Below are 15,942 nucleotides of genomic sequence, written 5' to 3' on the forward strand. Positions count from 1 at the left end.
ATTTATTCTCGGATTTCCTCTTTTTTACTTTCTGACTACTCTCATCCCTGGAATTTTAAAAGTTTCTTCATGCGGTCTACACAAACTAGTGTTTCGTTTGAGAAAAATAACCAATTTTAATGATTTTTGTTCTACTGTAAAAATAATCAGCTGAAATAAATTCTTAGCTTTTTTTTTGCACATTTCACATATTTAAACTCAAATTAGTAGTCGTTTGTATCATATATTATAAAAGTGGTTAAAATATAAAATTCAAACTGTTACCTAATATTAACATCTAAATTTTTAAGATTTCCAATTTAAATCTTTATCAATATAAAATTCAAAATTTGTTCTATAATATTAGCCGATTTTTCAATTAAGAATTTCCAGTTTTGAATATTTCGTAAAAAAGTCAGAAATGAATCAACTCAAATTTCTTATTTTCAGTGGTAATCCATTAACCACTGAGATTTGGAAAATGATCTGTGTAAGCAATTCTGGAGTTGGCCAGCATAATGCAGAGTCATTTAAATTTATAAATGCCAAAAGGCTTGTATGTTGATGATATCTTTTTCTTAAAATATGACATAAATAAATACATATGCCTCTAAATCAAAATTATTTCCTAACAGAAGCATTCAATGCATAGTTACAAAAAATTTAAACATCTTGATGTATCTTCATCTGTAAGGTAAAGGGTGGAAAGATAAAGCAAACTATGTCTGACACACAAATAAAAAAAGTTATAACTGGGCAATCTTTTAATCGTCCGCCTCGAGAATACTTAAAGAAGGGAAGTCGCCAAAATTATAGACCAGTGTGTTGCATTCTTGAGAGAAAAAAGTCTTATATGTGAAATTTCAATTCTTGGGAACTATTTGACCTATTCAATTAAAATTTTGTATTTTATAACTTACTATTACTACTTTAAGATTATGTAAAAATTTTATCCCTTACAATTCTAAATAGTTTTACTAATATCGTATAAATAATAAAATGTAACAAAGAATAATTTTAAATTATTATGTATGAGGAATTATCTTCAGAAAATTCAGAATCAGTAAATGTTATATTTGCTTCAAAATACGCAAAAAATAATAATAAAATTAATAAGAGGCCCGAACTTTTGTCTGCTTTTCTGACTAAACTGTTTGGGTTTTTTTTTTTTTTTGGTTTTTTTTCACATTGCAATTACCTCTCCTATTTTGATAAATTTGATTTCATTTATTGCTCATTTGAGAAAAAAGGTTAAAGTGGCATTAACAATTATATTATTTATTGTAGACATTTATTTAGTTATTTTTTGATGCAGTTAATTTTTTTTGACATGTATTTTCTTTTTACAAGTATTTTTGCTTTTTTTTATACAGTAAATATTTTTATACAATATTTTTTATGTAAAAAAAAAAAAAATCATTTTTTAATGGAAAGTAAAACAGATGTAATTTTTTTTTCAAAATGTCGGGTTCTAACTCCCTAAATATTGCGGGGGTCTGGACCCTCCCTCCCGGTTGCAACATCCATGAAACCAAATGTGAGTAGTCACATTATAATAAGTGGTAATGCAAAATTGGTTCAAAGGAATGCTATGTTTTCAGATATGTACGTAGGCACCATTCTCATGTTCATAGATTTAAGTTAGAAATAGGAATGTGTGTTTTTGTTCTTTTTTTATCTCTAATTAGAGGAATATTTATTTATAAAAACTGTTTTTTTATTTTAAATGACACATTCAGTGGGATAATCTAGTTGCTTTCTGCAACATTAAACTGGTTTTCAATGCTTGGTATGAAACTTTGTATTAAATTGGCCTTAGAAAAGCAGTTTGAAGAGAATTAACTAAGAAAACGCTATTATTTAGCAGTATTCTATTTTTCAGACATTGGTTGCAGTTGATGTTTGAGTTTTGTTGCGGAATCCTATTACTTTTTATTATCATCACCATTGAAGCTCCCAAAAGTTCTGTAAGTTCTTTTTTCATGTTCAGTTTAATAAATGTAATGCTTACTTAATTGGTATTAAAAACATTAGTAAATTAATGCTTTTGCAAATATAGTTGTGACATAAATTCTCCTTATAATTATGCATTCATTGTGCATTATTTGTAATCTAGTTTTTGTAAATCATAATTAATCAAATTCTTTTTCTTTAGGAGAGAATGTGTTTTTTTTTTCAGTTCAATCTCTAATCTTCTATTAAATCTGGTTCTCGATGTAACTATACATTCTTCATTAAAAGCCAAATTGCGCAGGCATTAATTATTTGATCTTTTGTAAATAGCACTTGGTCATAACTCAGGCTAGCTTCCTCTTTAATTCTTCGACAAAATTATTGTATGAAAAAAATTTTTTTTAAAGGATAATAGTAAAATATATTAAAAAGAAATGTACATTTTCTTGTGTCTTTTTTACGTACAGACTTATTTATTTGTGTACAGTGCACCACAACAAAATTGAATCACCCTGAATATTTTTAGATCTAATGATCGGATCTTCACATTCTAGGACTCAATGGTTCAAGGGATTATCCTCAAATATGCTAATTAATTAGTGCAGACAATATTTTAAGTTACGAATTCAGACACACATACGTACTTTCTCTGAATAATCATACCTTTTTTTTCTTCGTACGGATTTGGATTTCTGACCACCAAAATATTGGTAGCCGCAGTCCGGGAAATAGGGTTCACATACTTCGGTCAGAAGAGCGATCCAAAGTTTGGAGCTCATAATGTTAATTTTATTTTTTGTGTATTTTGTCATATTTCAGGAACTTTTTAAGTGAATTGAGAAATTTTTGTGCACAGTTAAAAAATTTATCTATCTAAAGATAAGTCTATGCCAAAAATGACAATCATTAGATCAGAAGTTATTAAGAGTGGTCTGTTTTTTTTTGTTTTTTTTAAATTTTTTTCTCCTCCTTGTACATTTTTAGAATTGCCGTATAACTGATTTTCCATTATTTCTTCAACTTTACTTCAGGCTTGAAATACAGATGATATTTGGAAAACTATGAAATATTAAAACAAAAGTAATTCAAATTTTCCCCTTGTATGTTTCTTTTTAATTTATGAGCAAATGGCTTGTCTTAAGTAATTTTTCCATAAATTGGACCTGAATCTTCTTTTTTTATTATAAAAGTACACTATTGAAAGTTGTTAAAAGTTCATTTTTTGATATTTTTAATTAACAAAGTATTTTAATTAACAAAGTACTCCTTAATTTTAAAAAGTGCTCCAACAATATTATGTAAACACAATAAGGAAATCAAACAGCATTATAAACTGAGTCAAACAAAATAATAAGGGAAAGTCCATAACCGTGTCTGAGGATCATGCATCCTGTGTTTCCATATAGAATTTTTTTTAGTGGTATTATTATTATTATTATTGTAAATAATTTTGTTTCATAAATTTTAACTTAACAAAATTCTTTAATAATGTTTTTAAATTTCAACGTAGTTTTGTGTTCCCTTTGCCTAATGTGAGGTTCGCTTAGAATTGTGTAAGGTTCTAATAATGTCGATTATACTTTTTATTTTTATTTAAATGCAAAAGTTATTATAAATATTTATATTTTAGGTAAAATTATTATAACATTTTTTTATTATTTAATATTAGAATATAGTTGAAACTCAGAACTATCAATAAAAAATTATGAAAAATCCTGGAAATGTTTATTATTATTAGACATTCATTTGGACATTCAATAGGTACTGCCCGTCTCTGCATCTTTAGAGTGTCTCTCTCTCTGAACCAACAATTCTCATTTTCTCTCTCTGTGAAAAATGAGCTACCCTAAAAAAATTCAATCTGTGTCAGCATCCTTGTGTTTAGTCATGCTGATATCACTTTAAGCAAAATTAATTTTGTAATAAGATCTGATTTAATTTTGAATGAAAAAATGTATTAATGCAATTACAAAAATTTCATTTCATTTTAGGTGGCAAAGCAAATCCTCCCTCTATCTTGCCTGCAAGTAATTGAGAAAGTCACGAAAAATAGATATAATAGCCAAATTCTAGCCATAGTTGTTGTTGTTATCATATTTACAAGTACTTTTGTACCTTTAGTAAGTAGGAATTTGATTTTTTAAATTAATTTAGCTATTATCTTTTGATGCAACCGAAATCAGTTAATAAAATGTTATATTTTTGATATATTCTGTTTAAAGTTATGGCTAAATCTATTTAATAATTTTTCTGTGACCGTTTTTTGTAGATTTATTAGCATATATAATTCTGTAAGTAGACGTGTAGCAAAATATCCTGTTAAAGTTATGACCAGAACATGTTATTCCTTAGATAAAAATGCTCATTCTTCTAATATTAAAATGAAAACAAATTTTTTTTAGAAAAATTTCTTTTAAATAACTTTATGTGATTCTATATGAGCAAAAGGTGCTTGATTCTTACATCAAAACTTAAATGCTTCATCATAAACCTTTTCTGTATGAGAAAAGTTCCTAAGCTTCTAATGAATTTTTGAATATCTCTCTTTCTTATACCTTGAAACTTCAGCAAGGCTCTTCTTGCCTAGAATGTTGCTGAGATCGCTTATATCGTTGCCAAGTTGGCCACAGTCTCACGCCCGATGAGAGAACCTTTTCCTTGCCTGTAATTTGTTATTATAGGCTTTTAAATTGTCTAAAGATTCCAAGCTAAAATTTAGATTTTAGGGAAAATGGTGCATTGTAAACAAACAAAAGAAAATATCTGCAGATTTGGTTATTTTCATAGTTAGAAACATAGATTTTCATCTAAAGAACGTTTTTTGTGCTGCACTGAGTAATCTAATTTAAAATAATGTGCTTGCGGTATACTAGAATTATAAAAACATTTCATTTATTAAAAATTACGTACAACTTCAAAGTCCATTTGGTTTTTTTTTTTTTTTTTTTTTATGCATACATCTTTATTCTGGAAATTTAGATTTGATGTTATTTTGCAGGCTGCTCTTGATGCGACAGAAACTACTAAATGCTGGTCATCATATCTTAATCTTACCATGAATTTTACCATTCATCCTGATATTTGCCAAAATACAGTCTTAGATGCATTCCCATATGTAAGTACACACTTCTGAAATCACAAAAATTTTTATCTAGGCAAATACAATATTTCAAAAGTATAGTTGTTACTAATGTTTTAAATATTAATAATATTAAATTGTATTTCTTTATTTTATTTATTAAACAAGTCCTCAAATATTAGGATTCGAAAATAATTCTCTCAGCTCTTGGAGGGATCAATACCGATATTCTGACTTCATGAAAAATATTTTAAAAATTAACTTTTATCATTTTTAAAAGAGCATTTTAAGGTGGAATGCCCTCATGCCAATTTCACCTATTATAAAACAAACTCTGATGAAACAGTTCATAGCTTGGACAAATTCCTGAAGTGAATTCTGCTTCAAACAGAAATTGTTCTGTATCATACGCCACAGTTTTGAGTGTTTTTCATTCAACAAATTGAACAGTATATTTCACTGCATAATAATGAAACATAACGCAATGCATACAGGGTTGCGTTCGCCCTACATTTTCTATTTTTGAAAAAATTTTCATGAAGTATCCTATATTTGCCCTGTACTTAAAAAAAAACAGTGTTTTGTCCTATATTTTATTTCTAATATAAAGTTTCTTTCGGCATTTATTTATTTTGATTTTCTGGTTGTGAGAAATATTTTGAATCAATATTCGTAATGTTTTATATTAACTCAAACTAACTACTCCCACGTTTTCCCCCCAGTGTTAAGTACTTTTTCACTAAATGCTGTTTTTGTTCATTTTTCAGTTTATCATATTTTTTTTATTTCTGTAATTTTTCATATTCATTAAAAATTTATTAAAAAAACAAAGATCTGTGTAGAGTATCATATTTTGACTCACACGAAATAACAAAGCTAACTGCCATGGATATACAAAAGCAAAATAATTACATTGAAACATAAAATTAGTACAGTTAGTAAATTGACTAAAACTGCCTCTATAGTATTTTTATTGATTTTTCTTTTTACCTTTTCTTAAACTGCTTACTTGAATGTAATATTAAAAGGTGTGACTCCTGCTTCCATAAAATGGCCCCCATGTCAAAACAGTTCCCCACCACTGAGACAGGAAATCAAGTTGGGTTTTATTGACTGCATAATTTGAAAATATTTCTCTTGTGTATTTTTACATTTTTTATCCAATGTGCACTTTTGATTCAATTCTTGAAAATTAGTTCAGCCCCTGTTAAGTTATCAGTTAGTTAGCCCCCATATCAAAACAGTTCCCCACCACTGAGACAGGAGATCAGGTTGGGTTTTATTGACTGCATAATTAGAAAATATTTCTCTTGTGTATTTTTGCATTTTTTATCCAATGTGCACTTTTGATTCAATTCTTGAAAATTAGTTCAGCCCCTGTTAAGTTATCAGTTAGTTAGCCCCCATATCAAAACAGTTCTCCACCACTGAGACAGAAGATCAGGTTGAGTTTTATTGACTGCATAATTAGAAAATATTTCTCTTGTGTATTTTTGCATTTTTTATCAATTCTTCACTCAATTTATCACTTTTGATTCAATTCTTGAGATTTCAGACACTGTATAGTAACCAAGGATATAATTCCTTTATCTAACTGAAAACAAAAACATTTAATTGAAATTTGAAATTTTTTTAATTGTTAGACAATTATCTAATTTATTGAATTGATTTCTACAGAACATAACTTTCTGCATGATGCTCGTGATGTCTTCATGCGGTGCCTTTCTCGTCCTATCGACCGTTCAGAAACTTGTCACTTTATTATCCGCTTCATTTGTCTTCTGCATACTCGTCCTCCTCACTCATGTCGAGCTTATCGATCTTTTCGACTTAGTGCACAGGTAAATCATTTTCTCAGTCAGTACAGATCAAAGAAATATATTAAAGCTATAGATTTGACAAAATGCATCACTAAGTTTAAGAAGGATCTTGTCTTAAGATTTTAATTTTAGAGGGGTCAAAAGATAATACCAAAAAAAAATTGGAGAATGAATTGTATTTCATGTTATTGAAAACTAGCATTTTGTTTCAAAAAGTTTGCATAAATTCAATTTTTAAAAACAGCATTTTTTTTATTAAAAATAATTTTGTATTTATATTTGGAGAGAACTGAACCCCTAATACTTATTTTTCGTTTTTATTTTATTTGTGTTTTTTATTATTATTATTTATTCAGTATCACCTATGAAGATCTACATTTTAAAAGATGTTTATGCATTTTAGCACTTTTTTTTTTCTTAAAAAGAACTTTTAAATTAAGTCTACAATAAATTCTGTTTGCTTATTAGAGATAAAAAATATTTGTATTTAAAAAAAAAGTTTCCTTTTTTTTTTGTTGAAAATTTTAACCTTTGATCTAGTATATTAATAGATAGTGGAAAAAATAAGCTTCAGGGCTGTGAAAAAATGACACTAATATAATTTAATAATGTTAAAGGATTATATGAACGATTCCCATTCTAAAGAAGTTAGATTCTTTTTCATTGACATAAAAATTGTTGGACAATCTAGTCCTATAACATCTGAAATAAAAATGTTAGTAAGTAGGAAAAAATAGTTATAAAAGTAATTGATAAGACTAGAAACATAAAGAATACAGCTTTAATTTAAAACATAGGAAACCTCAATACATATTAACTTTGCTTAGTAATAAATATGTTACCGTGCATGACGGAAATCAAGAGAATGCCGACTTTCACCAGTGAATGTCAACAATCACATTGTCGCTTTCGTGAATGTCCAAAATATTTGTTACATCGAATTTGATATTAATTTATTTTTTGATATTATTATTAATATTTTAATCTGCATTGTCGCTGAGGATAGATTTGGAGAAACATCAGTGTTTGGAGTACCGGTTAAACGCATACTTGGCAGTGGCACTTGACTTTAAAAAAACATTGATGTAGGGCAGTGGCACTGAACCTTAAAAAAACATTGTTGTAGGGCATACCGGGCAAATGTATGCCAGTCAGTGGCACTTAACTTGACCTAGTATATATTTCGGACATTTACCACAGTGACATATATATATATATATTAAAATAATCTACTTACAAGTGTTCAGATAATTACAAATACATTCTGTTTTGTGTTCCAATAGTAGTTAGATTTAGAATATCAAAATATAAACTTTTAAATGTAATACTGAATAGCTAAAAAGAATTTTTTTTAAAGTTTTAACTGTGTTTTTATTTATTTAAAATTTTAAATTGGAAGTTTATTTGGCCTTTTTGTATACCCTTTTAACTCTTATTAAGAATTGAATAATTTAGAATAACTGCCTAATTGCATTAAGTTATAATTTTAAGAATTGCCTTAAGTTATAATTTTAATAAGTGAATTTTGTAATTTTGATTTTTTTTGTCAATTTTTATTTATAAAATTGCGAGTAATAAGAGCTTGGTTACTTAACAAAATAAAAAGCAATTTTTAAGCATTATAGAAATTTGCAATTTCAGTTTTGACATCTCTTACTTTTCGAATCATTGTATAAATATAGTAGTTGATAAAAAGAAGTTCAACAATAAAACTTCTTCCCCAGTTAAAAGTTGAACTGAAATTTTACTGATCTGTTTGGATGAAAAGCGGTCGCATGCACAAGATATGCGAATATGGAAATTATGTGGCATTTAAAAAATGCCCCCAAGGCCACTTTCTACCTATTTCTAAAACATGCACAATTTAGATGAAATGTACAAATCATATTTTAAAAAATATAAAATGAACAATATTTTTTTTATCACTAAAGCAATATATATATATATATATATATATATATATAAGTTCAAAATGAAGAATAAAACAAAGAAAAATTAAAGACATATGAAAAAGGTATATATATATATATATATATATATATATATATATATATATATATATATATATATATATATATATATATATATATATATATATATAATATGGAGAATTTTCTCAAAACATTAGCTTTTGACTAAAACAATTACAAAAATATAATTAACTTAATGTTGTTAGTTTTCATTTGTTATCTCATAAAAAATGTTGTCACTGCTTCCTTTCTTGAATGCTTTAAAAGCACATAAAGAAAGTATTCAATCTTTTTCTCTGAACTCAGAATTAATAAGTTAAGATAAGAAAACATATTAAATAATATTTAATTGAAAACTTATTTATTTATTTTTTAAAAAAAATAGATCTTGAATTTTTAAAAATATACTAAGAATTTGCATAAAAATATCTTTGTATCACTTATATTTTTATATTACCTTTAGTAAGACCACATTTTGTAAGCTAACACATAATTTAAAACCAAACTCTTGTTTATTTTTTTAAAATGTGTTTTTGCGTAGGGGGCAGTAACTACAATAAAAGGACAGTGTCAGTAATAACAATAAACAGGAAAAACACACCTTTTTTCTGTAAAAAAAAAAGGAAAAAAATCAAAATATATTTTTTAACTACACCTGATGTTCTATGATGGAAAAATATCAATATTGTTTATTTTGCATTTTAAAATATGATTTGTATATTTCATCTGAATTGTGTATGTTTTAGAAATGGGTAGAAAAAATTATGTGCCATTTAAAAAATGGCTTGGTGGCATCTTTTAAATGCCACATAATTTCAATATTCGCATATCTTGTGCGTGCAACTGCTTTTCCTCCTAACAGACCAGTAAAATTTCTGTTAACTTTTTACTGGGGAAGAAGTTTTATTGTAGATCTTCTTTTTATCAACTATATTTATACAATGATTCGAAAATTAAGAGACGTCAAAACTGAAATTGCAAATTTCTATAATACTTAAAAATTGCTTTTTATTTTTTAAGTAAACAAATAAACTTCCAATTTAAAATTTTAAGTAAATAAATAAATAAAAATGTAGTTGAAACTTTTAAAAAAAATTCTTTTTAGCTATTCAGTTTTACATTTTAAAGTTTATATTTGGATATTCTAAATCTAACTACTGTTGGAACACAAAACATAATGTATTTGTAATTATCTGAACACTTGTAAGTAGATTATTTTAACTTAATCTCAATAATATTCCTAACAGTTTGCTCTTAAGTATTAAAATTTTGTATTCTTCTTTTTACTAATACTATTCTTTTTGTTAGATAATAATATTCCTTTATTATTGTTTGGAATCTGACCAAAAATTAACTAAATATGTAATAATATAACCAAATGAATCAAACATAATAAAAGTTTTTCGAATAGTTAAGTGATTATAGACCCTTAGATAATTACTATAATCTTGAGAGCTACCTTGCAAAAAAAGGGATTATTTCAAGTTTTGTTTGAGACAGGCTCAGTGTGACCCCCTAAAGTACACGACACACTTCTAGTTGGTTATCCATTTCCTCTAAATCATGCTCATTGATAGAGGCTGTGATACACCATTTAAGCTCCTCTAGATAAACAGGGTGGGGGAAGACCTTGTTTTTTACATACCCCTGCTGGAAGAATTCACAAAATGTTAGGACAGGACTTCTGGATGGCCATTGAGTAAGTGGTAATCCGTGGTTTGTCCAATTCTTCGATGAGGGAGATATTCATCAATGTAACTCGCAGATAGGCTGACTAGTGTGGTTGTGCACCATCAAATCGTTATTCTACCACAGTGGCATCAGCCAAAGTGTTAAGGTGTTGAAAAAAAGTAGCTTCCGTGACACTTTCCTCTTGAAAAAAAAAGGGGGCAAGCACTTTTTCTGGGCATTGCACAGAACATATTTACCTCAGGGGATTCTCTGTCCTCAAATGTGGGCGTTTTGCTTGTTTATCTTCCCGCTGACGTGAAATGTTGCGTCATCGGTAAAAACTATGCAGAATTAATCACTCTGGATGGATTTGATTCAGATACCTTAACACTCATTTGGGGGAAACAGATTGCCGGCGAGATATGTATCATATGCCTGAAGGGTCACCTATCAGCAACTGTTTCTTACAAAACTCTAAATAATCTCATATAATTTTGTTGCAGGTAGCATATTATATCTTACATTGTTCTTGATTTATAGTGTATTGAAACTGTATACTTCTTAATGAATCACCCTGTATACAAACTTGGTCAAAAACTGAGATCTTAGTTAAGTGTAATCATGAAATTTTGCGCATGAACTTTAGAAGCCATTACCTTTATAGATTGTGTTTAATGTGCAAAAGTAAACGTAAAAATGTCTTTTAACTCAATACTACAGTACAGAACCCGTTATCGGGAAATCAGAAAACCGGAAAACCAAAAAACCGTAACGAAATTCAATAAGTTTTCCCGCCATTTTTTTAAAAAAAAATTTTATTCCTCATAAGATTTTAGGATTTTTCTTTCTTTTTTGAAAGATGTTCCCCTTACCATCATTTTGGAAATAATGATTAGTGTATTACTTAATCGTTTTTTCTTCTTTTTAAGATTATTTCAAAAAAAAAAATTTTTTTTTTGTTGGGTTTAACAATAAAAAAACGGTTTTTTGTAGCGACTCAGAAAACCGGAAAAATCAGTTATCCGGCAGTTCCCGATCATTCCGGATAATCAGTTCCCTACTGTATATATTTCTGTTTATAAAGTTACACAAACTTATTGTTGCTTTTTTTATCAAATTACATTTTTTAACAGCTGTTATTGATTTTTTTTAAGCCGATGAGTAAACAGTTAGCTCTTGTACAGTTTAACTAAACTTCCAATTCAGTGCAAATTTTGTTCTTGTGCAAGAACTAAATATTACATTTTAATGCTTCTCAAAATTAGTCCTGAAGGTACTGGAGTACCATCCAAATACTGCCTCACCATAATGCTGTTGCTGTTTGTGGGTGCTCTTGTTGTTCATGGTCATCAAGCAGAAGCTACTTCACGCCTGGATTTCTTGTGGAAACTTCAGGCTCTGGAAGAGAAGGAAGATATGGAACACCTACAAGCATACAACCGAAAGCTTCTTGCCAACATACTTCCGGCTCATGTTGCTGAATATTTTTTAACTGGCGATCGGAAAAATGAGGTAACTGCACATTTCATAAACACTTCAGGGGGTTGTCATTTGTTTATTTTTGTTGATTGGGTGAGCAGAAGAGCATGACTAATTCTTGCATAAGATTCTAAAATCTCCTTATTTTCAAATTTTATTTTTAAAAAATTTTTTTAAAACTATTTATAAATTTGAAATAAAAATTTAATTTTTTAGAAAGTGGAAAGAAATTTCTTTAAAGAGTTTCACAATTTTATAAAATTACATTTTTCAAACATAATCCTATAATTTCAAAAGTAAATTACTTCAGTAAAAATCAAAATTGATGCAAAAAAATGAGGGGAATGTTAAGACTTTCTTGCAAAAGCATGGGACAGGGTTCTAAGTTTTACAAATTTAAAAAATAAATAAATATGCCTTTCTTTCTTAAAATATAAATTATCAAAGGACAAAATTATTATTAGTGTGTATCATATTAATTTTAAAAAAAGTTTGAAGTACTGAGTTTTTGTGAAATTGCTGATAAACAATGAAAGAAAGGCTTTAATTTTCATCAAACTATTTATATTCAGGGCATCCAGCCAATCTAGATATTGTTTAATTTCCACTAATTTCTAAAAAATGTCTACAAAGGTCGGGGGTAAAAAAATATGGGTTTAAACTGGGTTATTTAAAACAATATGTTAAACGATATTTTGAGCCTTTAGCTAAACTATTCCAAAGTATTTCATTTAACTACATAATCTATTAAACTATTAATTAATATTTTGAATAAAAATTTTAAAAAATTCACTTTTGCTCCTTAAATATGCTAATATAATTATAAAAAAAAAAACTTAAAAATATGCTTTTATGTCACTTTACAACTCCACTTAACATGCAAATAATCATTTACATTTTGTTTTAGACTGAATTGCCCCTTGCTTATCTGCAATACTACAATACTTCTGTATTATTTATTTGGTGTCAATATTTAGCTGTATGCAATTTATAATTATAATATTAATTAAATTTTATGAAATGTATATTTCTTGTTTTTTTTCTTTTCATTCCTTTAAGTCAATAAAATTTAGTAGTATTTAACAGGATGCATGGAATTTTTAAAAAGTTCTTAAAAGTGCTTATTTTCGATTTTCATTTTTTAAAGCCCTTAACGGTGCATTTTTAATTGGGTCTTTTTGAAAAGTGCTTAATTTTCCCTTTTCCAAAATGAAATTTTTCTTTTACCCTGTTGAATTTCGCTACGAATTATGCTAAAAGACATTGTTCTATTCAACGTTTTCACAATTAATTCAACCCCAATCTATTTCGGCGTATCGTCAGTCCGTAGCGCATTAAAACACCATTCAATTTACATGATTCAAAAAATTTGACAATTATAAAAAACAATGCCGATTTTTTTTTTTTTTTTACATGACGGTTAAAACTAGGTAAAACCGTCAATTGTCAAAAACTCAAAGTGCTTAAAAATAATATTTGAGTGCTTAAAAGGTGCTTATTTTTTGTTGAATAATTTGGCTACTCACCCTGTTTAATATATTTAAGGCAATAGTATTTTAACATATTTAAGGCAATGTATAATATACACAGGGTTCATACGCACCTGAAATATAGGGAAAACTGGGAATTGTCAGAGAAAACGAGATGCGGAAGAAAAAGTCAGGAGGGAAAGTAATTTTACCGCAAAACCTTGAATCTTCAGGAAATTTAAGCAGACAATAAAAACCTAAAGGCAGACAATTATTTCATGAAACAGATTGCAAATTTCTTTTTTTACGAGTGATACATTTCTAATTCTGTTAAAATTTTGTTTGCAATAAATTTTGTACTCAATAAGTTAGTTCTTATTCATAAGTTTTAAGACAAAAATATTTTTTTGAATTCAGTAGTTCTTAATATATCTCTGGGTTTTAATATTTATATTAGTGCTTCTTTTAACTATCACTTTCGTGTGATTTTATTAAGTGTATTCTTGGTTAATAAGTTTTCCTTATGCTTTATCATTTTCTTTTTTTCCTTATAATTAGGTATAAAATATATTGTTTTTTAATCATTACTGTGGTTTTATTTATTTTATTATAATTTTGCTTAATTTCAATTAATGAATAACTTTAATTAACTTAAAAATTTGTTACTTCATTTTTTGATTTATTATTTGGCATTATTAAAAAAAATTTATTAATTTTACAATTTTAATTTATATTTTCTATCTGTATACCCATCTTATTTATGGTTTCACTTTTTTTTAAATAAAAAATCTTAGCACGTTGCATTTTTATAGTTTTTTCCTCTTCTATTTTTAAAAATGTTCTTGATTAAATATGATTTATTTTCAATCAAATGCAGGTTATTTGTATATATATATATTTTAGAATGACTTAGTTGTTGAAAAAATGTTTTTGTTATTTTATTGGTTAATAAGTTCTACTCAGTGTTTTCATCATAGAAAAGAAATGGGTGAGAATTTTTGACCCTTTCTCAAAATCATGGTGAGATTTCAGAAAGTTAAGTGAGATTTCTAAAAACTAAAAAAAACACAAATAGAATTGAAAAAGAAAATCATTTCTCTTATAATAATACATTTTTAACGTCTTCTATATTTTAAAGCATTGAATATTTTTGCTGCATCATCATAGAAGATTTTGCCTTTACTAGGTATTTGTCCATCTTACATTAGTGCATAAAAAATTTGAATGTCTTACATGAGAAAACCTTACCTGAGGTAAACACGTGGTTGCAGAGAAATGTGTTCTGAAAAGGGTTGTGTTCCTTTGTTCGAAAGGGTTCTGAACAATACTGGTAAATAGGGAAGCTAGATAATGGGACAAATGTTGAAAATAATGAAAGATCCAGGAAGAAAAATTAAACGGATTTTATTCTCAATAGCGTAATTCGAAGCTTTTTTCAAAATGCGTGAAATTCGTGAATTTTGAAATTGATTTATAGAATGCGTGAATTTCTCGCGGTAATTTTTTAATTGAGAAAAGAAAAAAATATGCGAGATTCTCGCGCTGTAGTGAAAACACTGTCTACTTTAATTTTTTTGTTTTCTGGCAGTTTTGTTTCATATTTTACGATAATTTGATAATCTACATAATAGCTAAGGATTATAAATGTTACGTTCTTATGGTTGATTTATTATTTTGTTCGTCTCTTGATAAAAAGCATTATTTTTCAGTTATTCTAATTGACTTAATATGATAACTATCGATTAATTTTAATTAGTCCTTTTTAGAATGGTTTTATAATTGAAGTTTAAAAATTTTTTTTTGTTTTCTTTTTAAATGAGTATCTCTCAGTTAAATTTTACAATCTTATTGATCTTTCTCATACAATAAATTTTTTATTGATGCTAATATATTGGGTTTGGGTATATATATTTTTTTTCTTTAGCCCACTAATATGTCTGCAATTTGCTTATCAACATCAGCATTAAATAAAATTAATTATTGTAAATGATTTTTTGTTAAAATTGTTTTTTTAATACAAAAAAATTGAGTTTTTAAGTATTACAAAAAAGAATAAAATCATAATTTAATACGAATTTGTTTTCACTGATTTAAAAAATGTAACAGAAAAGGTTTTAAACATAAACCAAAAAGTGAAGCATTAATTATAGACAGGCACATCATTGCAATTTATGCTTTTGATAGTAACAAGTCAAATGTGTCTTAAAAAAGATATGAAAAATTTCTATAACTTTTTATTTCATTTGTTTAATAATTACATTATTTAACTCATTTGAAAATAATGCAAAAATGAATTTGTTTGTGTTGTGTTTTACTTTTATGGGTGTTTTTGCGGGAAATCTATAATATATAAAGATTTAAAAATTATGTATTTATATTTATTTAAAAAGAAATGCAGATTTCCATTAGTTTTTGAACTTAAAAGTTGAAGATTTTTATAAAAAAATTTAATATTTCCGCATTAAGTTCTATTCCAACAAAAACTATTTTATATAGATAATAAAAATTAAACTTTTAAAAAG

At 27.0% G+C, this 15,942-nt stretch overlaps 1 protein-coding gene across 6 annotated transcripts in view; it reads left to right on the forward strand.

Annotated features, from left to right (window-relative positions):
* Nucleotides 1-15,942, forward strand: part of LOC107439050 (adenylate cyclase type 5) — a 59,095-nt gene that overhangs the window by 27,277 nt on the left and 15,876 nt on the right. For all 6 annotated transcript variants that reach the window (XM_043049391.3, XM_043049398.3, XM_043049392.3 and 3 more), the window contains exons 11-15: nucleotides 1,862-1,946; nucleotides 3,924-4,052; nucleotides 4,931-5,047; nucleotides 6,689-6,852; nucleotides 11,738-11,984. In XM_043049391.3, coding sequence (XP_042905325.1) covers nucleotides 1,862-1,946; nucleotides 3,924-4,052; nucleotides 4,931-5,047; nucleotides 6,689-6,852; nucleotides 11,738-11,984 — 742 coding nt within the window. The remainder of the gene's footprint in view (nucleotides 1-1,861; nucleotides 1,947-3,923; nucleotides 4,053-4,930; nucleotides 5,048-6,688; nucleotides 6,853-11,737; nucleotides 11,985-15,942) is intronic.

Source organism: Parasteatoda tepidariorum, chromosome 9 (assembly GCF_982258835.1).
Source record: "Parasteatoda tepidariorum strain Cologne lab strain chromosome 9, Ptep-v5.0, whole genome shotgun sequence".
Taxonomy (NCBI): domain Eukaryota; kingdom Metazoa; phylum Arthropoda; class Arachnida; order Araneae; family Theridiidae; genus Parasteatoda; species Parasteatoda tepidariorum.